This window comes from Solea senegalensis, linkage group LG5, assembly GCF_019176455.1.
Source record: "Solea senegalensis isolate Sse05_10M linkage group LG5, IFAPA_SoseM_1, whole genome shotgun sequence".
NCBI lineage: Eukaryota > Metazoa > Chordata > Actinopteri > Pleuronectiformes > Soleidae > Solea > Solea senegalensis.
The window spans coordinates 17,177,885-17,202,260 of NC_058025.1; the positions used below are offsets into that span (position 1 = coordinate 17,177,885).

The 24,376-nt window shown below is 39.6% G+C and overlaps 1 protein-coding gene across 4 annotated transcripts in view; it reads left to right on the forward strand.

Annotated features, from left to right (window-relative positions):
- The window catches only part of ksr2 (kinase suppressor of ras 2), a 94,636-nt gene that overhangs the window by 16,423 nt on the left and 53,837 nt on the right, over positions 1 to 24,376 (forward strand). For 3 of the 4 annotated variants that reach the window (XM_044027063.1, XM_044027061.1, XM_044027062.1), the window contains exons 4-5: positions 6,424 to 6,459; positions 7,561 to 8,062. In XM_044027063.1, the coding sequence (XP_043882998.1) occupies positions 6,424 to 6,459; positions 7,561 to 8,062 (538 nt within the window). The remainder of the gene's footprint in view (positions 1 to 6,423; positions 6,460 to 7,560; positions 8,063 to 24,376) is intronic. The other variant, XM_044027064.1, reaches the window with a different exon arrangement.

The window sequence follows — 24,376 nt, forward strand, 5'->3', positions numbered from 1 at the left end:
TAAATTTGGCAGCCACAGACATCCAGATACTTACCAATCCTTTACACCGCCTAGAAACAGAGGACATAATAAGTATGTATGTTGCTCTGTGAGGTAATGGTGGAGGAAGGAAACTAATGCAAGTTAATAGAATTTTTCACTACAGGCTCTGGGGATTGCAGTCTACGAGTTGCAATGAGGATGAGTCATACAATTTGGAGGCAGCCGGTCGGTTCTTTGTGCCGCAATATACACACATTAAAGAGCCTGCCCTTTTAGATAGGTCCACACACACTCTTACACATATTTTCACAAGGAAAACTTCTTGAGCATGAGTTTTTTTTGTTGTCCAGGCTAATAGTGTTGATCTTTGCTCAGCACGACATGTTGCCACGGTACCTTTCTTCTGTAATCTTTGAAAGCTGAAAGGAAAGTCCCCATGCTCCGCTTTGAGACAGCTTCACATACATATGAACTCCTAATTGGCTTTGAATGCCATCAGCAAGAGCAAGAAATGAAAAGAGGCAGAGGAAAGGGAAGCGGAGAACTAGAGAGGAGAGGGAAACGGGGGAGGCAAGTGCAAGGGGGGAGAGGGAAGCGGAATAAAATGAGAGGAAAATGAGGGTGAGAAAAAAGGCATCGACGATAAGAGGCGAAAAAGAACGTAGTGACGTTGATTCTCGAGGGAAGGAGAGCAAGAAAAAAAAAAACATTGGTCAAACTCCCATTTTTCCTGGCATCTCTTTATGTATTTCCTCTGGAATAATTTGTCTATAAATAGTTTTTAGCACAACATTGGCTCCTGTGGAAGTTATCAACACTGGGCTGCAGCGACTGATTAGTTTTTATTATCAATTAAACTGTCAGTTATTTTCTCAATTAATCAATTATTTGTTTGGTCCATAAAATGCCACACCTCAAATGAAAACTAACTGGAAACATTTCATGGACTCCCTGGCAGTGTGCCACAGAATCCCTGAGGTTCGGATTACCTATTTAACCCTTAGCTTCACAGTAAACCTTAGTTATGATTAATTTTACATCACATTTTTAGTAGTGATATAAAGTCACAAAAATAGACCATTTTCCTTTTCTTTTTGTTCATAAAAAACGAGCCAAGTGAACTTTGAACTGTGACGTGATTCCAAATTTCACATATTCAATCCGATCTTAAACATTTTGAGTACTTTTTGCTATATACTGTATGTATAAAACACATTAATAATATTAAAAGCAGTCAAATGCTCTGTGTTCTACGGGTTAAAAACACTGCTCCATGTGGTCCTTCGTGACTGCTAAAGGTACCGAGTGTAAAATTGAGTTGCAATGTTGCAAGTGAATATCTCTCCTTGCCCTTCCCTTCCGAGCATGTAGGAGAACCTATAACCTCCAGTTATCATTAAAACATGATTTTGTCTGTTAAAAACATAGTGGTCTAACACGGCATCCTCTACAGAAGACCCACACCTTATGTATAGTGTGGTAATACGACCAAAATACAATTGTTTTGTATTCAATTTCTGCATTTTATATTGCATTTCTAGAATCTAACTTTGTGTCCCACTGTTTACACTGCAACTAAGTCCACAAAGAGCCAGGTTTCCTTAGAGATGCTGCACAAATGTGGACATTGGCCAAATTCAGTTTTAGGGCATAGCAAGATAAACCAGCTTCCATCATTGGGGCATTTCTCTGCTATTAAGTCTACAGAATCAATACATCCACAGGTAATTAGTCCAATTATGTGTCTGTTATCTGCCTCCCTCTAAGCCTCACTGTTGGTTAAGATTGCCCTATTTACAGCTGGGCTGTGTTATTTACATCAATCACCTGAGTCCTTAACGCGTCTCAGGTGCATTGTTCGGTTCAACAGTTGATTTGTAGACGCAGGGTTTTTCATTCGAGAGGAAAAATTGTAGAATTGTGATGATGTGGTGAAAAGAACACAGTGATGTTGTTTCGATTTGATCGGCCACTTTATGCATGGAAGAAACTGATTTTGTAGAGGATTTGTTTAAAGGGCCACACCATGGTGAAGAGGCTTGGCTCACAGCAAGAAGGTCACTGGTTCAGATCCCTGTTTGGCCAAGGCTTTTCTGTACAGAGTTTGAGCCCTTTGTGTGTGTATAGGTTCTCTGGCTTCCTCCCACAGTCCAGAAACATGCAGAATGGTCATAAGGTTAATTGGGCAATCAGAATTGATTGTGTGAGAGTGAATGGTTGTTCATCTCTCTGTGTGTTGGCCCTGTGATTGACTGGGCGATGGACTTGATATATTGATATAAGTCCCCACATTTACAATGGACACAACAAAACTATATGACTAATAAGTGGACAGCAACCATCCATTAAAACTAAATACTACATTTTGATTAAAATTGAAAAGCAGCACATACATTTGCATACATAATCAACAAAATGCTATAGTTCTATGTATGACGTTTCTACCAAATGTTTTACGGCCATTCCAAGTGGTTGTTTCTTCTTGAGGTGATGCTTAATAGTTTTTCAGTTATGAATTTGTTTCTCTTTGTATTCCAAAATCAGGTTAATTAATTTACAGTTGTATTGGCCTTTGTTTACTGTCAATCAAATCTGATCAGACCACTCCCACATGCTGAAGTCTTGATCAAGTGATCACCTATTGAACAGTTTTTGACTTATTTAATATAGCCAACTATAATTCCCTGCTTTTACAATCCAGTATATTATCTAGATTTGATATAGTATTTGTGCTCAGGAGTAAGTCCCATCTTTATCTTTATCCATCCAAGAAGGAGCTTCCCTTCCGCTTGTGTCTGCTTGTCCCCTCGCTGTCCACTTCATATTCCTCCTCTTCCACATCCGTGACTTCGGTGTCTGTTCATTAGTCCTTTTTGGAATGGAAATACACGGTGCTCTTCAAACTGATCAAATATGTCACATTTACGTGGATCAGTCACCAGAAGCACCGAAACAAGAAGTCATGATCGGATCAACACTGATCAGATTGATGATCTGATCAGAGTTTTCATGTTTGAATGATATATTTTTATTCTGAACAGGCTTTTATTCCGATTACTTGTGTCCATGTAAACATAGCTATTAATCTGCTCAGACAAATAGTGCCAAGTACGACTGTCCACACTGGCATTAAATGCGTCTTGGATGCGTCTCTTGTATGAAATCAAATCTGTCTTTCCCCAACTTTTATTCAAACACACGTTGATGTAATATCTGGTCACGAGAATATAATTATGTTTTTAACAAATCTGACATACAGTATGTGTCTAATGTCAACATGTTTGTGTGGCTGCCACTTGTACACACAGCACTACTTCTACAGCTAAGTGCACTTCTGTCACATTAGTTTCACAGTAAATCAGTCATAGTGCCGTTCAAATTGTATTTGTGGACATGTTACTGTATTTATGTGTGCAAAATACGGTGTAGCAGTGGCGATTGATCTAAGACAGCAAGGGAAGCTCAGCTTCTTCTAAAACGTCGTCAGATATGTACTGTGTTGTATTTACATTTACATTTCAATAAGAAACATGTGCTAGGACGTGATTGGAACGTGTCACTAGTTTGTTCAGAATCAGCTGTTTATCACGGACGACAGATCATCTTACGGGGTATTCCCGTAGCAGCCTCCACATTAAAACCACTTGAAACTCAGCTTCACCTGTTCCCTATGGGACGACACAGAATGTTGTGTTGTTTTTTTTTTTTACTGGAGCTCGACGATGATTGAACAAATGCGTCAAAAACGTCACTTCCACGGAAGCTCAGCTTCACTTGGAGTCAATGGAGTGGGCGTGGATGCTGGGCTTCTACTGGGTGATGATTGGAAGAACTGTCTTAAAGGCGCAGAAACATACACGACAGCAGAGCCTTTTCTGCCTCAGTCCTGTGGATTTTGCGAGAGAAGTCCGTCGACAAAAAGCTGGTCATTGTGTGTTATTTGCTCAGCGATATAGACCATTTTCATTTGTACTGTACATGTACACTGTAAGTAAAAACACCATTATACCGTTTCAGTTTTGCATAATTATCGTTCCTTGTTCTAGTTGTTCTTCTGCGGAAGTTATGTAAGAATTTATGCTTCCCCTGTTTCAAAGAGCCCTGTGTTGTGTCTGTTGCAGATCTGAAGAAAGGTTGTGGTAAATTACACCTTTAATAATGGCGCAACATGTTTTTTTTTTTGTTTTCTATCTTATTTCTCCACAAAAACTTCTAAAACTCACTCTTTAATAAGCAAAAGCCACACAATTGTCATAGGGGTTATGCTCACACTGTGCTCCTCCTCTGTAGTGATGCTGAGGCTTCTGCTTAGGTGTGATCATGTGAAATAAGTAATTTAAGTTCTGTTACTGTTTTGCTGAAGCAGTTGCTATGATACAAGTGGGCTTGATGAGTTGACTCGTTACGTGAACAGTTTTATAAGTGTGATTCAAGTTCATTGCTTCTTATGCTGTGGATTTTCATTCCAGCTTGATAAACACTGTCAAAAACATTTTCTGAAGTGAGGCTGCTGCGTGCCGGAGTCTAAGCTCATTATTTAAACTACATGTAATTGTTTGACATTTTCAAAAACTATCCGCTGATATTAGCAAGGAACTAATTTTGAAATGCACTGAGCACCCTTTGTATCAGGTATTAAGAATCTGTCCAGCCTCTGTGATATAATTCATTATAACTCATTAGTTGTAGTCATTCATTTGAGGTCACGTTGAATTCGTACATTCTTGAGTGGCCTGTTGTGGTCTTATTCTTGCTAATAAAGGGGGCTTGATTGAGCATCCTCTTCATCATTTTCTGCATTTGTGCTTGAGCACTCTTTCAGACCCTCTCGTCCATTCTGCATCTTGATAAGCTCCTGGAGGGGTTTGGAAGGTTGAGATGTCACTCTCTGCTAAGGGGCAAGAGTGATTGTGATTCTAATAAAGCTACAACCAGATCCTTGTGTGTGAAATACAGCTGCCAACCGTCCAGATATTCATGAGATGGGTCTGGGTGGACAACACCAGGTTCACTTTTTAGAGAACTTAAGCCAGAGAGCCATGACCTGAGTAGTGATATTTGATGTATTTGCAAAGCTATGTGTGAGTTATGCAAAAGTATACACTTCACGCACAATTATTTGTGTTGTATTCCTGCTGATTCATTTTTATTGTTGAACAAACACAGTTCTCGCACTCTATCCAAACTGTTAGTAAACCCCAAACCTGAATAATTAACAAAGTAAAAGTAAAGTTATGACTGTCTCAGGAGAATATCTATGTGTGCACAATTATTAGGAATATATTAGAATGCAGCATCATTATGCAACTAAATGAAAAACTAAAATCTTCCCTCACTTCTCACCTTCTTTTCAATAACTGGCAGGAGCCTTCCATCCATGGAGTGTGTCAGTTTCTTGATCTGATCAACTTTTCGTGCAGCTGATAATGTTTAAATCCAGTGAGCGTTCAAGTTCATTTTGAAGTTGGAAAATATGCATAAAAATAAAATAAACATAGCAATATTTCCTGGTGAAGTTGGATGTACTGCGGACAGGTGTAGACATTTTAAAATCAGTTTTCCACTAAGTAACTTTCTGGAGGTTCTGTTACTTGCTTGGCTCTCACTGGTGACACTGAACTGAAATGATCATTTAAAAGGCAATAATACGTAAGTTATGCTCTAAATGATCCTAAAATGGTCGTATAACTGTGTGGACTGCAGAGTCAGATGTGGGTTTGCATGTTCCATGTATTTTGACACACTGTTGATTTCGTAAAAATGATTTACTTATCCAAAATTGAACTTTGGACAAACCTGCAGGCCTAATGTGTGATGACTGTTTTTTTCAGAAGTGCAACAACCTCGAGTCAAGACCAGGAAAAATATTTAAAATAGAAAACTGAGACCCTTGAAAATTCATGTATATTATGTCGCATGTGTTTATGCATCCGTCTCTTCCCGCAACTTCGTCACTTGTGGCCTCTTCATAACATTGCAGAATAGGAAAGGCTGCAGGGTTTTTTTTTTTCCCCCTATCAAGTTTCCAGTTCCTCTGGGACCTTTTAGAAGAGATATTTTTCTTGGTTCATTTGATCTCAGTGGTGTTGATATTGTGTTTGAAGTTTGTGGTGTTTTTTTTTATTATGCCCAGCATTCCTTAGAGACAGTGTCACTCAGGGATGGAAAATAATGACACAAAAAAGTATAAGGGGTTGTTGACAGAGATTTACATTCATGGTGGCCTTTTTTTGAGACTATGGGGTCAATTTTATCCAAACTCAGTCTTGCATGAGATGCATCGTCTGTGATTCACCCAGGATCAATTCTACCAACCTTTTCTTTTTGCTGAACAGCTTTTTGGCTATGCATAACTGCAGATTTAAAGACAAGGATGCTGTAGACTATTTCAGCTGTGTCTCTGCCACATCAATAAACACATTGTTTTTTTTCTTTCTAAAGAACAACTTGAGGAGGATAAATTGCACAGTAACGGAGGTAAAGTATTGTCATCTGAGCTCAAAAACACTCATTTTGTCTGCTCACCTACCCTTTCTTCCTGCCTCTCTTGTTCTTGCTTTCCCATTCAACAGAAAGTTCAGTATCAGTGGAAGTCTTGTGCTGTTTTGTGTTATGACTCATGCAGCTTTGCCCTGTTCTGTCATGGCACACACTTTTATTTCACCAGTTAATTCATCATCATCAGTGTATTTGGCCACCGCTGCTCTTCTCAAATGTTGACATCAGATAACAAGCAAAGTTCATTTTTCATTTCCCAAATTGAGCACATGTGCTGGTCATAACTGTCCGCCTGCTGCCACGATTACTCTCACTGCTCCAATCAAGATAATGGATTTTTTAGTATTAGGAGCATGTCAAGAACCAATTCAGTAGAACTTAATATACGCAAATATTCACCCAAATTATATTAAAAAAATCTTACGTTCTCACTCAACACAAGTGGTATCTAGACACGCAGACAGTTTTGGTTTTAATTGCCCAAGTTTCCGCAGAGTGGTCTCGCTGCTGATGAATTATTCAACAACTTTCACACAAGTTCACACTTTTCAGGCATCAGCAGTGTCCAATGACAAGGTCCTTGGTGTTTAAAGCTAATTGAGACAACCAGATGCTTCATGAGCATACAGTTGTTCACATAATCTTCACATGCTGCACTTACTGAGCACAAAAATACCAGGATTCTTCAGTATGGAGCCGAACATCTGTTGGTGCATCCATAGACTGTAGTCTTCTACAGTTTTCTCTGTGAAGTCAAACAGGAAATGAAAATACATTGAATTGCCACCAGGGGGCTGAAGATTGCAAAAAAAACAAACAAAGTCGATGGGGAAAATTATTCTATTTCTCACTTTATATTATAATCCAGTGACCACGATATTGTTTCCTAAAATTTAGCTCTTTCATTTGTCAGATGTCATTTTAATCGAGAAGGTGTAGAGTTAAAACGCTTAATGACCTGGGCAGATTAAACCAACGCTATATGCGTTGCTTGATAATACTGCTGATCATTATTGAATCTCTTTAACATTCATTTTTTTTTGACGTTAACGCAGTGTTTGTCTCTGTGCCCATCAACAGGGAGCCAGTCGAAGCAGGACTGGTCCATCCAGTGGCCCACCTCTGAATCGGGCAAAGAAAACACTCCAGTGTGCCAGCCTGAGGCCAGTCAGTGGATTCGGTTCCAGCTCTCCCAAAGCCCCAAAGTCCAGTCCAAGTACAACCAGCACATGTGCGACAGCCCCCAGGCCCTGCACCCCCCTTTGTACGTTGAACGACTCACTGTTGACAGTTCGGCCACAGGGCTCTTCCCACTCTTGGACTCCGGTCATCGCTCCCTGCCCCCATCACCCCGTCAGAGGCATTTTGGCCACACACCTCCTCGGACTCCGTTGGTAATCAACACAATGACCCCTCCAGGCACTCCTCCCATGCGGCGAAGAAACAAAGTGAAAGCCCCAGGAACGCCACCTCCGCCCAGCCGCAAGCTCATTCATCTGCTGCCTGGCTTCACCACGCTGCACCGCAGCAAATCCCACGAGTTCCAGCTGGGGAACCGTTTGGATGACACACAGACACCAAAGTAAGTGCTGAATCCCCTGAATAGAGCTTTGTGTGTTTACTTATTGACCCAAACTATGAGGCAGTGTGAAAAAAACACAACTGCAAATTGAGTGGCGTGAAAGGTCATAAAGTAATTAATAAAAGCACTGCGATAAACGGTGTTATCCGTATAATTAGTAGACAAAACACACCACCACCACAAATTACTTATACAAGGTAATTAATCATCATTTTTAGTCACATCATTGTTGAAAAATTAGGCTTTTATATGCTCTCAAAGAATTTTGGTAACAATTCTGGTTTATGCAGTGACATTTTCCATGAAAGCAAAATAGAAAAACTTGTACCTGACTACATTTAATCAGTACAAAAGTAAATATAGTAGGCGACTTTCCACTACTGGGTTTTATAGACACCTCAGTGATTTCAGCAGAAATACAAAAATGCACTGCTGTTTGCATTGTTGCACACTATACTTATCTTTTCTGATGATGAATCCTTACATTTAATCCATACAATGTTTTCTGTAGCAGTTGCCTGAATAAAGACTGCGTAAGACGAGGCTCCTAATACTGAACATATTGAAAATACAACTGGCTAGAATGTCTTAACAAAGTTAGTGGGTGTTTAACAGTGTTAAGTATTTGTTTGCTGGGATTGAGGCGACGTGGTTCTTATTGCACAAGTTCGTTCTCCTGTCAATGTTGTCTTGTTTATTAAGTTTCTTAGAGACAATATTCCAAGTTAGTGCTGGTCAGTCAATTTCAGCAAAGTGCCTGAAGCGAACACTCAGAGTTTTTAAGCACTCCCCCCGCCATGATGTGTCCAAGGTCTCCTTCCTAAATTACGTACACTCATTCAAGTCATACAGACAGAAAGTTTGAGCTCCACCTTTTCTTTTTCGTTTTACTAGAACCCAATTTTTCCACCAGAGCCCAATCAGATTATTTCTTGGGAGGAATTATTGATAGAGCCAACAGTCTGTCAATAGAGATAAGGGGCCTGGGGCTGAGTTCCTGACCGGCCATGTCTGTGTCTGGTGCTATGCTGATCAGATTTGGCCACAAACAGGGTCCACCACTGGCAGGTAATGAGGAACCAGAGTCTGCCCCAGGAGAGCTGCACTCATTTTGATAATGCCATTAGATGACAGTGCCCTTTCAGTGCTACACTTGGTAAGTTAATATTTGGGAGTTGTCATCTGCTTTCATGATGGCCATCTGGGTTGGGTTCATTGCGTGCTTCCTTGTGGACAGGACTGTGGCCACGTGTCACTGTGTGTGCGTCGGTGCATCTGCGCCGTAAGGAGTGGATCGTAGCTGTGGTGAACGGGCTCAAACGGCATTAGAGAATTGATTACCGGTCCCTGAGCACTGATAGACTGCAGGCGGTGAGCCCAGCCGCTCTAATCAATGGCCTGTGTGTTCCTGGAAATGTTGCAACTTATCAAGACTGGGGCAGATCTGCTGGCCACTCTGGTCGCCAAGTACCTCTCATGATACATCATAATTGGTTGGAGGCCGTCGCTGGCAAGCATCAAGCTGGTAGTTCAGTTCTGGCATGAGTCTGTTTATTTCATATGTTTATATACACATGGGAACTGGCTTCATTCCAAAGTTGGCATCTGCCTTTTTTTTTTTTCCTCATTGAAAGACTAAATACCTGAAGTTAGAAGCATGGAGGTTCATGCCGTAACACAGTGTCTTGAATCCTTTATTAAGATAAGATGCTATTTCTCACCTTGGTTAATGGCTACTTTTCTACAATGCCCTGTTCCTCCTCTATGCATGGTCCCCACTGTCACCAACCTCAGGATTTTAATAAGCAGGCTGTGCTCTGCAGGTCCTCATTTTCTCTTGCTTAATTGCCTGGCACTGTGGCCAGGACACAATAACCAGAGATTACCCTCTGACCCCAGGAGACGTTTTCTCAATTTATCTTAATGAGATGTGGCAGGATGTGTCATCATCGCTGCATACAGTAATGCGACACAAAGAGCTGAATGAGCAAGAACGCTCGGTGTACCATGACTGAGGGGAAAGTGAGGTTCTGAATTTGGCACTGACGGCTAGAAGTGACACCTTATTTAATGAGATGTAAAAATCATACTTCACAGATAAGAGATTACCGGTACTTAACTGCTGTACCAAACTTTATAGACTAAATAAAAGTTAAAACAAAAGTTAAGTGTTTTTAACTTTGCAAAACTTCTGTCATTAATAGGTATTTGCCACTGCACTGGTAATTGATAAGCAAATCAGCTTTTTGTTTTACCAGTATGTTTAATATTCATGTATTTTTTTGGCTTAATACTCCCTGAAAACACATTTCTTAATATTCATTGTCTCTAAAAAGCATTAAGTGTTTTCTTTGAATCCAAACAACAGCCGTCTCAAAACATAATAACCTTCATTCCTATGTAAATTCCTCTTCAGCTGTGCAAGATTTGTTTTTCAGATACTGTTAATGCCCGTTTCTGCAATCATGGGCTGGAGAAAATTATTCCAGTCATTTTCCCTTTTTTTTTTTTTTTTTTTAAATAAAAAGGCAAATGCTTTGGTCTGTTTGTGTGGGCCCTCATCTTCTGCTTTATAGCTCTGTGCTTCTTGGTTTAATGTGTTTGTCTGTGTGATAATGTGTTTTCCTTTCCGCTGGTTTCTATTCCACCATAGAAATAATGAGCAAATTGCCCCCTTACCAATGAGCTCAGTGATATCTATGTATTCAAGAAAATCTCACCCCGGAGATGAAACAGCTGCCACTTTTGCAAGTTGTGATGATTAAAAAAGCAAAAACTTTTACCTGTTAAAGGAAGATATTTCACCACCTGCTTTCTGGAAGCCCAAATATATGAATTTTTTATGCCACATAAATTTGTCTTTTGAACAGTTTCTTTGTTTGTTTTGGCACTTTTCCACTACATAGTCCCAGCACGCCACGCCTCAGCTCGGCACGGTTAGTTTGTTTTCCATCGCTATAGTACCTCCTCACTGTGGGTGGAGTCATCATAGGACGGCTGCAAATTGCTGTGGCTTTGTTTAAATGTATTGAATCATTAGAATCTGTTAATTAAAAAGATTTGTATGACTGGAGCACAGACTCCGTCTCACGCAGTCACTGAACTAAAATACAACGGCAGGGACTGTGATGCGGCTCCCCATTCGCGATCGCAAGCTTTCAGCAGTACTGTCGCTAAATACACCATTTTCGTGCTAAATTTAGGAGATTTTTAAGTCTTTTTAAATTGAACTACAGGCATTGTTCAATTTGATTCTTGTGTCTAGTGTCTCGCTCATGCTTCTTCCGGTGCCGACACTCTGCCAATCAGTGCACAGCAGTCTGACGACGTCACGCATAGTATTGGCTCAGCTCACCAGGTACCAGGTTATTGCTAAAAGCAAGCAAAAAACAACAACGCTGTGCTGAGTCAAGCTGTGCAGTGGAAAAGTGCCTTTTGTTAGTATTTTTTGACAGTCACGAACATCAGTTTGGCTCACTGGATGCTTAGTTCTCTTCACTGTTAGCCATTGAACTGGACTGTTAAGTTCATCAGTCACTTCTATGTTTTACAAGTGACTGAGCAGAGGACAGTCGATTGAGGTATTGATTCTCAGTACAGTAAGCAACTTAGTCCAACTTTGTCAAGGAAAATGAATACATGTTAACTAATGTTGTCTTTATTAGCACTTAAATTCATGAATCCAACCTTTTGTATTGCTTTACATACATATGTATGTGTATATATATATATGTATGTATATGTATATATATATATATATATATATATACATACATATATGTATGTATGTATGTATGTATATATGTATATATATATATATATATATATGTATATATATATATGTATATATGTATATGTATATATATATATGTGTATATATATATATATATACATACATATACATAGTAAATATGTGTGCACTCATCAGATCAAGTATGTTTGTCCAAAGCAGCTGCACAATAAGTAACAAAGACCTCCAGTGTTATCATGACCCTTGTTTTGGGAGCAGAGGAGCCTCTCTTGTCTCTTGTTTCCGTTTGTGAACAATGAGTGCAGCTGCTCTACAAACTTAAGCATGTAGTCATGTTCGTAGCCGTATCGGAAGGCCCCTTTCAGCTTTAAAAAGGATTTTCCTAGTAAACTGTTCAATTTATGAGCAAGGTCTATGTGCCTCAACAAAACTGTGATTCAGTTCTCTATCAACAATCATTGCCCAATGACCTATTTGTGCTTAATGGCACAACACATTCCCCAACATGTATTACTTATAATTTTAAAAGGCAACATAAAACATGGTGGGTGGTGATCAGAAAGCCTCAGAGGTCATGGGCAAACGGCACGTTTTTTTTGTCCTTTAATTGGAATCTGTTGCCTTAAGCAATATAAAGTATGGTGAGGAAAGAAGGCCAAAAATGTTGAAATGTGTTCATGGGAAAATTAAACTGTTTTACAGAAAGAGAACACGATAAATGAAAAATGTCTCCGACAGTTACTCTACTTGCGATGCAGAATCACACATACAGACACATATTTATATATAGTTATTAATACATAATACGTAATTATTTGTAAACAAATGTGATTATTAATCTTGATGCCAAAGGCACAAGCAACTTCAGAAGCAGTGGAGCTTTAACTGTTGAGTCAGCTCATGCTTATCATGGCCCGTCGCTGCATTCAGTCCTTTAAACGTATAACCTCGATCTCACCATGTCAGCATTTTGTCCCGTATAATATATTTTAAACACATCTAATTCTCCTTCAGTCGAGAGTGGAGAGACCTCTCGTACTGATAATATTCTCGGTGGCATGTAGATACAAAGGATAAAATGACTTTTAAATTTCCAGCAGGTCTTCAGAGATTCACCCTGAGCAGATTCCTCTTGTTCCTATGGTAATGACTCTGCTGGTTGATAGATGTAATGTAAAATTAGAACTTCAGGCATGCCTTTAACAAGTCGCACAATCTTGCCAATTAGTGCCATGAAGCATGAAGTCATTTGCAAGTGACACAGTGTCCTTTCTTTAAAGTGGAAGCCGATAAAGTCGTCTTTTTTTTTTTAATGGGTCCAACCTTACATTAGCGTCCAGATTATTTCCTCTCCTGGATGTAAAGCAACCAAACATTTCTTTTTGCATTTCTGTACTAATGCATCGCTGTAGATTGTTGTTCATATTTTATTCATTTGACTTTACCTGATTTAACTTTATAACCTTTAACTTTTTGTCGGCATTGGTGTTGCATTCATTTCATTTTTTTTTTTTAAACAAGTAATGTGGATATGATTCAAAAAAACAAAACAAACAAACACCAACAGCTAAAACACTTTAATCACCCCCACACTGACAGTATTGATCATTAACCCAGCTTCCTCCATGGATTGGATGTGCAATGAGGTTCATGGCTGGTGAGGCACTGGCTCATTCAGAGTCAGATTTACAAATCAACAACACTTTTCACAAAGCAAGCAACACTTTTTAAGAAGCAAATACAATATTGATTTAATCATTCAAAAATATTGTGTTTTATTGTTTGATAATTTGAGTATACTTTGCGCTCCCTGATTTGCTCTTTGCGCTGTGTTTTTTGTTGGCAATTCTGACCGTGGGCGGGGCTTAGGAAGCTGTCTGCTGATTGGCTGCTGAGTTTTGACGCAACGGCTCAATGGACTGGAAGTAATCACAGGCATGGAGTCACTGTCCGTCTGGAACTCATTCAACCAGTTTTCCCCAAAATAGATAATTGTAATTATCTAACATTTGTCAGATTACAAACTTTAGATACTTACAATTATTTAGTTCCAGACGTACAGCGACTTCAAGCACTTGACTACTTCTGGTCCGATGTATTTTCAAACTCAATTAAATCGATAGTTTATAGAAAGAATGTTACATTTATAGCGGCGAGAGTTCTTTTGCAGCAACAAGTTCTTTCAGTGTAGCAAGGCAAGCCTCACATTGTGCCTTTTCACTGAATGCCAGACTGTGGAAAGTACAGGTATATAATAAACTATACGATTTTGACTATAAAAATGATAAAAATTATAAGAATAACACAGAAGACTAATTTATTAATGACTAATTTATTTATGCCTCCCCTGACCACACGTCCCTGCATTGGACATGAGCTAAAAAGTACATTGTACAAAGAGCAAAGGTTTTTTTTTTTCCCAGTAATGTTTGCTGTCATATTACCAAGTTCTTTCAGACAAGTTTTGGTTTTGATTGATCATTTTATGTTATAAAAAAAATAGTGGGAATTCTATGTTGTGAACACAGTCATGAGACATTTGGATTAATTTAATCCTTGTAGTGTGGTTGAATCAAACCCTGATGTGTTTTCCCAGTAGTGTGGTTCATTTGAGTCGGTGTGAATGAAGCTTGCAAGTGATCTCGGAACTGGTTCATTATTTTGTCAAAGGTGACAAAATAATCAGAACTAGAACCATTACAGCTCCATCCTTGGTGTTCCCATCCACATATCCCAGTGGAAATGAGAATGCAGCTCCAACCCTCAGGTCCCAACTTCCTGCTCCTCAGTTGAACTAACATTGTCATTGCCAAAGTCAGCGGTTTCACAGGTGGTGATGACGCAAGCTAAAAGTTAAATGCGCTAATTCACCTGTGGAGGAGGAGACCTGCTGGCCTTTGGGGGGCGCTGCAGCACAGGGCAGATGGCCATTAACCTGCCAATGCTCCATGATGTAGAATTTTTTTTTTTTTTTCAACCAGTCCATGTCTATGACCACAAACTGAGCAGCATTTATGATCACATGACTTTGTTTTTCAATGTATTGTCCATTTGATATTTGTCTTTGTTAATGTGAACCAAACCACCTGAAAAATGACAGGTGTTTTAAACTTCCATCAGGTGTGGACCAACAAAGCTATGAGACACAATTATAGAGTGGAGATAAGTCATCCATCTTACCTGTGTTATATAGATATGAGGCAGATTTTAACTTAATTTATCCTGAAGGTATATTATAAGAAAATGCAAGCACTTAGGTGGTACAACACTAGACAGAGTTGATAAATACATTTCTAAGCTAAACAAGACATTGGGAAAAAGAGAATTTCTCATACCGTAACTATCTTGGAAACCCATTTTGCCCAGAACCAGAAAGGTTAAAGAGAAGTGATGTGGATCATGCGAGGCCAATGCAACAGTTGGTTTTTGATGTGATGACGGAAGCATCTACAGGTGCACGCGTCTGAAAATGTAATCAAATCACTGCAAACCTTGCGTGACATGATTGATTGTGTCCATTATAAAATCAATTCAGAATTCTTTTTTAGAAGTGCGCGATCTGACTCACTTGATGTTTTTAAAATGTGCTTTGGTGTTCTCATATTTCCAACAGAGACAGTAATTTATTGATTTTCATGTCAGTGTGTTTTTTTCTTGTCAACAACATCAGCATTACCTAATGATGCCATCCTTTCCCGGTGTTTACTAATTTGACTTTGAAATGTGGAACTCACATTCTGCAGTCAATCAATCAACTGCTTCCCACTTGACTGAGCACACAGATAGATACATTTGTTTTTGTTGACACTCAAAGACAAAACATATCTCTAACCCAACAACCAAGACTTATGGACATTTCATAGTTTCTGTGTCATCATATTTAGATGTCTCCCAGCAGATCGCGGATAATGTCCCACAAATGTATGACTATGGCGCTTCAACAGTGCATTTTCCAGGTAGAATAGTATGTTGGAAGTACCAGATGACGTAGACTTTCATTGTAGTCTACCTATCTACTTACCTGACTTCTTTTCCAACCATGTTGTTGGGAACTGGAGGAAATTTAGAAAAATGACTATGTTGCAACAGGCTAGACAATTCCTATATTTATATTTACTTTTAATCAGAGGATAAAAGCAGGTGGTCATGTCTGTCAGGGGAGAAACAGGGAGATGTTTTGTCTTTTCCATGGAGACGGTGGCGCCTATGAAGGTGTTTGCACGACAAGAATATTGTACAGGTGTGTGTGTCATGAGAGGAGAGAGAGTTGAGGGATATTTTTTCATCTGTCCACTTCTATAGCTCAGCAAGTGTAAATCAGTGTCCCCAACATAAGTCTATAGCAACAACATTTCTGTAATCACCCCCCTAAGATTCTACAATTAAAGGAGATGGCAACAACGGGTCCAAGACTAGTTAATGAAACATTAACAGTAAAGCTTTTTCTATTTGAGGTTACAGTAGAACCTGTTTTACTCAGAATACATACGTTTGTTGGACATCTCTGGACAATTTCATTTTCCAGGGAGAAGCGGCAGCAATGTTGCAGCCTGTCTTCCCCATCTCCCTGTCCTGTCTTTATTTCTCATCCCTCCACACACACGGACACACACACACACACACACACTCCGTGCCCTTTTCAAAGCAGAGAGGCTCTTTGGGTTTAAGTGTCAATTAATAAATCTCCTTGTCTATGTTAATGATTAGTTACATGTGCGTGGAAAAGGCCAAGTGAGTTTTCCCTCTGTCACACCACCCCACTTGGCATGTCACAGCAATATTGTCCTGGAAAGTGGAAGTAGTGTATATTTTCCCACTTTCTCTTGTCTACCAGTGGAAATGGAAATATCATATAGTAAATGCCACCTTATAAGACTTCCAAAGCTTTTAGAATGTTAAGCACTTTCTCATTGAATTGAATGTTTGCTAATAAATCACATGGCACCAAGGGTTGGCATGATTCACCCTCGGCTCCTCTCAGGATAATTCTACCATGCAACACTCAGGGGAAGCAAATTTACATCTATTCCATGACTAATTTAGCTGTTTGCTTTCACTGAGCAAGTGTACACATCATATATTTCTCTATCTCCTTCCATTTCCCCCTTCTTCCTCTATTTCCTTTTCTTTCTTAGCTAACCACACTCATTATGCATCTCTTTTGAGAACTTGTCAATGTTTTTTTTACCATAGCATCTGTAACAGCTACCAATTAAGTAGAAAATACTTGTTTTATTGAGCTACTTTTTTCATTGGTGATGATTTTGAGGCAATTATTTGTTGCAAGAAATTCAGAGGTACAGTCTGTGATTTCAAATGAGTTAACCCCTGTGCAGGAATGAATCCTGTTATTGTTGTTTTTTTTTAAAAAAAATATAGATAAATGTTTAGGTATTTTAACCCATAGTGTTCATGTGGCACAGATCTGCACAGAGGTGCATCCATGGTAATTTGCTGTGGTAATAATACAGAACTCCTTATATGGACATCCTGGTGGTGTGGTTTTTTTGTCAAAGTTACGATTCATTATATATCGCATTTTTAGTAGTGATATAAAGTAGCAATAATTGTGCAGACGTCACAAAATAGACAGTGTGTCTCTTTTCTTTTTGTTCATAAAAATGAGCCAAGTGAAGTTTGAACTATGATATATTTCCAAATTTTACAAACTCAATCCGATTTGAATCATTTTGGGTTCATTTTATAGTTAGTGAAATATTTTTTTTTCATCAGATTGCGTAGATTGTGGTAAAATAAGACACTCTATATTGCACATTCTTTCTGTATATACTGTATGTTTTAACATAGAGATAGAAAAAACAGCCAAAATGCTCCGTTAAAGTCTCCTTAGTTAGTAATAATGTAATAATAATAATTATTAGTTTAGTCGTGGTAGGAACATTCTTTGGCACCTGGACCAGTGAGATTTTAAATCCAAAAATAAATGTATTATATAACTAAACTGTCTTGAAAATATGGGGCTTTTGATGAACAAGAAGCAAGAAATGAAAGTTTGTTTTGGCATTGAGACTTAAACTTCACTTTACTGATCAACATGGATACAATATGCAGTTCAGTGGTTTTCTTTCTGGTGAGATTAGAACTCAAAGTTTTTTTTAAAAAAATTGACGGGTTATGTTAGAATTGGGATAAATCACTTGTTTGGGAGGGATTTATCCAGTTTGGAATTGAACAGATTTGACAACCAATCAGAGACGATTCATTGAATTTAACCATCCGTGTTAAGATTTGTTTTTCCGTAAAAAACACTAGAAAGCATCAGAGCAACTCCAAAATTAATAAGTGTAAAAAGAAAAAAAGAAAAACTATACTTAAACAGTCTCTTTAGTGAAGAAGGAGGAGTCATTTTTGGTGCAGCTTAGCTTTGTTTCATGGCCATATCTGTGCCATGAAGATGCTTTATTACCTTTTGTTACAGAGAAAATAAATCACATCCAGCCAGCCACAATTATGTCCCAGGCTCCTCTGGCGATTCACTGAGATACAAATCTGTCACTCGCCAGGACACACGCATCGTAGCATTAGCCGAGGACCTCTGACATGCATGAATTATTGGTCCCACATGCTGTTGCTGGACACATGCTGTACTTCACAGAATGAAGTGAAAGAATACATGGGTGTTTCGGCGAGGGGGCAGAAAGCAATTGCATCCGTGTGTGTATCTTGGTTACTGTGTGGACAAAAGCTCATTCATGTTAATCAGAGCTTTGTAGCCACTGCCACTAATGACACCGCAGGTGAGAGGGCATGTCAACACCAGGCCCTTAAGACCCTTGTCCTCCATCCTTCTAGACGTCTATGAGCGCTCATGCTACAGCCTTAGCCGGCAGTGGAGAAATTGGAGTCATGATTATGAATTTATATGAGTGTTTAAGAGTGGCAGTTAGCCCAAATGCCTCTGTTTCTTGTGGAAAATGCGATGGCTTTTTGTGATAATTTGTGAAGGAGTGTGAGCTGGTTTCTGCAGATAAGAGGATTTAAGATGGTCATAGGAAGTTTCCCTTGAAAGTTGTGTGATTGTTTTCTAAGGAGGTGACATATAGGGGAGATTGCCAAGCCGCAGGAAAGACATAGCACGCAGCTAATTTTACAGATTGAATTATATGAATCCCATTTTTCCTTACAAAATCATGTCATTTCAGTTTGTCAAGCAGTAAAACAAAAACAATACATTAGTAGTTGAGTTAGAAAGCAATTGCCATGACCGAGACCAAGAAGTGAAAGAGGCAGCTGCCAACTGATTTATGAAACATCAGGCTCTTTTATTAGCAAACAACCTGAAAGATATTGGCACCATTCATCATTTATTCAGACCGACAAGTGGGGGATGTCTTGTCAGTGTTTCGCTCTGATGTTCAAGTCAAGACCGATTTTATCTGCGCTTAGATGTCCACGACCCCTGTTCTTCTTTATTCCCCTCTGTTGTTTATTACTGTGCTTTTTCTCCTTAACTACCACATAACCAGCATGACTGGTGGCCACGCTGCTGTGTTTACGTCTGCAGCTGCTGCTTTAGGTTTGAGTTATTGTTTCATTTTGACTGAATAGAAAAAAGCAAATTATGGCTCAATTTGACACAAGAGAAAACACACACACACACACACAGTTATGAGACATAAGACACGGCATAAAGAAAAGATGTAAAAAGATGTTGAGTTCAGTTCTGTTAAAGAAAAAGCATCATTATCTCCATCTTTGTCCATTTTTCCCATACATGGTTTGTTCTGTGATGGAGCCCATATCAGGTTTTAATCTTCTCTTCTTCAGTCCAGTAAAGTTTTGTAGCTCCAGTGCAGAGTCTGAACACTTTTCCATTTTTCCATCATGAAAACTGTCATTCTGCACCTGGTGTATTGTACTAGATTAAAACTTCAGAGATGAATGGTCCTTTGTTCCTTTTCATCCCAAACAATTGAGCAGCAAATGAGATACGCGCAGACAGAATAGTTTATGGAGGCACAGAAGACGCAAGAAGGGTTTTTGAAATCCAGTTCCATCGTGGCGAGCGTCCAAAAGTCAGATGCCAAAGAATTTTCGCCATCGATTGTCACAACTTTCTCTTGTTGTGGGCTTTCGCAGAGCATTTCGGCACTGAATAATGCTGCTATCATCTTAAACTGAGCTATCAGTGCACTACAGAATCTTTTGTGGATATATAATGTCGGTTGAAATGACAAATTATCACCGGATGGTGCAGAGGACGGATGTATAGCTGTTGTTAATGACAGGAAACTAGGAAAGAATATGATACTAGCCTGAGAAGCTTGAACTCTCAAGAATCTTGTATTGATTCAGAACACAATCATGTCAGTTAGGGGTGAGTTAGAGTTGTACAGAGAGGAAGGATAGGGATATAATGATAATAATAATAATAATAATAATAATAATAATACTACATTTTTATTTATAGGCACCTTTCAGGACACTCCAGGTCTCTGTACAAAGTATAAATACAGTCTGTGTCTATGAAAATGAATAAGCCTGTCTGAAGAGGGGAGATTTGAGCTGGAATTTGAAAATGGAGAGAGAGAATCAGAGTTTCTGTTGTCATGTGGTAAGTTGTTCCATAGGTGAGGGGCCAAGTGAGGAGCAGAATCGAGTATGTGATGTTTAACAGGGAGCCAGTGGAGTTGCTGGAGAACAGGAGTTCTATGGTTTATGGAGGGGGTTCTAGTGATGTTGCGTGCTGCGTTTTGGACCAGTCGTAATTTACGGATGGATTTATCGAGTAGACATTAACGCCACCAACACCATGGAGCTGATTTTGGACTACGGGAGTGACTTACAGCCACTACAAATCAATGGGGACTCCGTGGAGAGAGTTTCTGACTTCCAGTTTCTTGGCGACCAGATTGAGGAGACCCTGATGTGGAGCACAAACAGCGCAGCACTTATCAAGAAAGCACAGCAGAGACACCTGTGCTCACTCTGGGACTGCTTGTGGCTGTCTACCACTGCTCCATAGAGAGTGTGCTGACATCTATGTGTATTTTTTGTGGTATGCCATTTGCGGAATGACAGAAAAATAAGCACTCCAGAGTTTCATCGTCACTGCCCAGAAAAGTATTGGCTGTCCTCTCCCCTCCTTAAGATCTGTACATCCCAGCTGCTTTGAAAAATATATAGAAGGACCAATTCTCCACCCATGACATCACCTGTTTTTGTGAACTGCTGCCGGAAGATACCATTCAAGGTATCCAGACTGGCTGTTCTTAACAGCCACCCCTAAACCATCTTTGGGGATTCCACAGAATAGTCTGAAAAAGAGAAAATATCCAGTGAGCAGCAGAACTCTGCGAGAGAAGGCCTTGTTGATGTCAGGGGTCAGAGGAGAATGACCAAACTGGTTTGAAATGATGGAGAAGCGACATTAACTCAAATGACCACGAATGTATCCAGAACACGATCTCTGAAAGCACATGGATTAAGAAGCCCACACCGGCTGCCACTCATGCCACTTTATTATGTGTCCTTTGTACCTAATGAAGTGGTCAGTCAGTGTGGTTTAACAAGGACTAAAAGTGACACGTCTTACTGACAAGCACAGATACTTTCCTCCATCGCCATGACAACACTCTCTGTTTCCTCCACCCAAGCTCCCGATAGTCTCTCACTGCAGGTGTGCTTCCATTACACAGACTGATACCATGGAGCTTTGTGCATTCTGCAAAGAGCAGAATAAGTGTTACAGTCAGAGTAAGTGGTTCTTGCACCATGTGTGCAGCGTGTGGCGGCGACAGAGCTGATCTGTCTCACACAGCTCTGTTGTTTACTCAGGAGCATCTCTGCTGTGTTTCATGAAATCACGAAACAGGTACTTTTTTATACTCTTACTACTCTGCTGTACTCCCATTAAATTCCAGTGAAATGAATGGAATTGAGGAACTGAAATGCGAGAGTACAGGAACAGGATGCAGTGTGTTTATCGCACATGAGACTGAGGTGAAAGGTCATTTTTGCTCTCTATTTGGCTGTGCGACGTGCAGCTCGCAGTAAAAATAGTGTGTGAGAATGTGTTTGATTATGTCCTTAACCACGTAACCATGGCTTCTTATGACAACAGTGTGTGGGGACATTTTTTATCTAGTCAGGCTGTGCAGCAAACGTACAAACGACACACATCCCTGAAAAGCTAAAGACGACATGTCACCTTCCGCCTTCCTGTCAACTTGTCACTCCTCTATCCCTGCTCCCTGGTTCCATTTGGCCTCACTTCTCATCTGGTCATTGACTCCCCCACCTCTTCTTTCTCTCTCATACTCTCTCACACAGGTGTGCTCTCTTTTTCCAGCCCTTTATTGTTTTACTCTATTTTTCCACCTTGGCTTGTCGTGCGGTTTCCTCCCAGCTGCACGATTTCCATCCCCACTGTGCCGCCCCCTGCCCTCTCACAGCGAGCTGACACCCACCCATATCCCAGTGAGAGACACTGACAGTTAAAGAGGAGATAACAAGAGAAGGAAGGAAGGAGAGATTTTTCTTTTTTTTCTTTTTTCATCCTTGCGTTATTATCATCCGCACCATCACAACAGGTGACCCACAGATGTCGTCATGATGAGACATCAACCCACGAGCAGAACAAAGCTTGTGGGCACAGGCACACACCTACACACAGCGGGCTGCCAGACACGCCCTTGCTGTGTCCATGGCACACATGCATTAACAAACATGGTGTTATATTTAGTATTGACGTGTGCAGAAAACGTGCGACAGCGTCTAGGTACAGGGGTTGTGCGACTCATCAGGATCTGTGGTAAACAAACAACACAGGTGTTCTCAGCCATCATCTTGGTTTCGATAATGCAAATCTAGTGTTTGAAGGTTTGAAAATGCTATTAGTTTGATCATATTATGGATGATTTTACTCGCAAATAAACACATAATTCATTTAGATTAAGAATTGACTTAAAACACGTCATCAGATGAGACAAGACTTTGATTCAACTCCGGATTGATGTCACAGTCTTCTGACGAACTTGATGAAAAGTGGTCAAGGGTTTTTCAGTCATTCTCTGTTGTAATCATTATTCTAGCCACCTTTATTTCATTTTCAACTTTATTAAAGCAGCAAAGAGCTGTGGCTGGCAGAGATATTACTCCATGTTTCCATTTGCATACAAAGTAACAGGGTGCTTTTATTGCCATATGGGTCTCAGCAGAGCTTTGTGCATAATTCCGAGGTGAAACGTCAAGGTATATGCAGATGGAATCCTGCAGGTAAATTACTCACCTTGATGGACACCAGTGTTAATTAGACAAGGCTTGAATGTTTTGTTTTATCACTGCATCACTGTTGAGTGGTGCCACTTGAATAGTGCTTGTAATTGAAAGGATGAACATATCATTTAGAAGGAATGTACAGTAGGTCTCCTGCTCTCTACTTTGTCCTTGACAAATTACTAGTGTCTACAGATGTGTGTGTGTGTGTGTGTGTGTGTAAAGGTGCATGTGTGAGCATGATAGATTACACTTGTCCTTGCTTTAATGTTGTTCAAGTGAAAACTCAAGAACAAACCTCAAGGAAACTTGTGTCTATGAAGAATGACGTCAAAAACAATTGGTACAAGTGTCTAGGGATGCGCCAAGATATATGTTTTGTCCTGCACCCAACTGCAGAGGTCATTTAGTCTCTTCTGTCGTGAAATTAACATAATATTTTGCATACTCATGTCGCAGCAGATATACATTTTCTTCATTGTGCAAAATAGCCAACGATCATTAGTTAAAACAATCAAAGGACAAAGCTAACCATTGCCAACATCTTTAAAAACAAAGGTAAGTAACATATTGTGGCATTATTGATCAATAACTCCATAATAACATTTCAGAATAATGTATATAAAGACAGACCTTGACTTCAGCTCCACCTCCTTTTTACAGACTTGGAGAAATCTGGCCTGTGACAGGAAACTCTATTCTAGTTCAAAATAGTCAAATATTAACATTGCAATGTAATGTGTGCTATTTCATAGACCAAGAGATTCACCTCTGTCATGTATAAGTGCCTGTATCTGGTAGGAATCGGTCAGGATAGAGAACATCAATCACAAAGTATTTAACAATATCAGACATCAACTGTTTTGTAGCCTTTCTGCCGACTGAAGCTTTATTTTCTGGATCAACAAAAATGTATGTAAGGACATCTTTACATTGGACTTTTATTGAAACCAGAATAGACAAAAAAATCGAACTTTACTGAAGAAAATTGAGAACATTTAACAGAATGTGACTTGAAAGAAGCAGGTAATGGCACATGGCACAGTAGAGGATTTTTGTCTTTGCGGGAAACACCTTTAGTTTTCCCTGTTTACCATTTTTGGGAGACCCGGGTCTGGTGGGTCTGGAATGAAAGACTAAAAATGAAAACACAAGTGATTTCCACGTGTGAGAGACGCGTCGTGATGTGCAGCCCCAGACGAGATCAAAGGGAAACTCAACTATTCACACCCTCAATGATTTCTCTTGACATGTGAAGAGTCAATCACCTTTCTCTTCTTCTTCTGTATGTCTGTTTAACTTTTTCCTTTAACTTTTCATAAGCC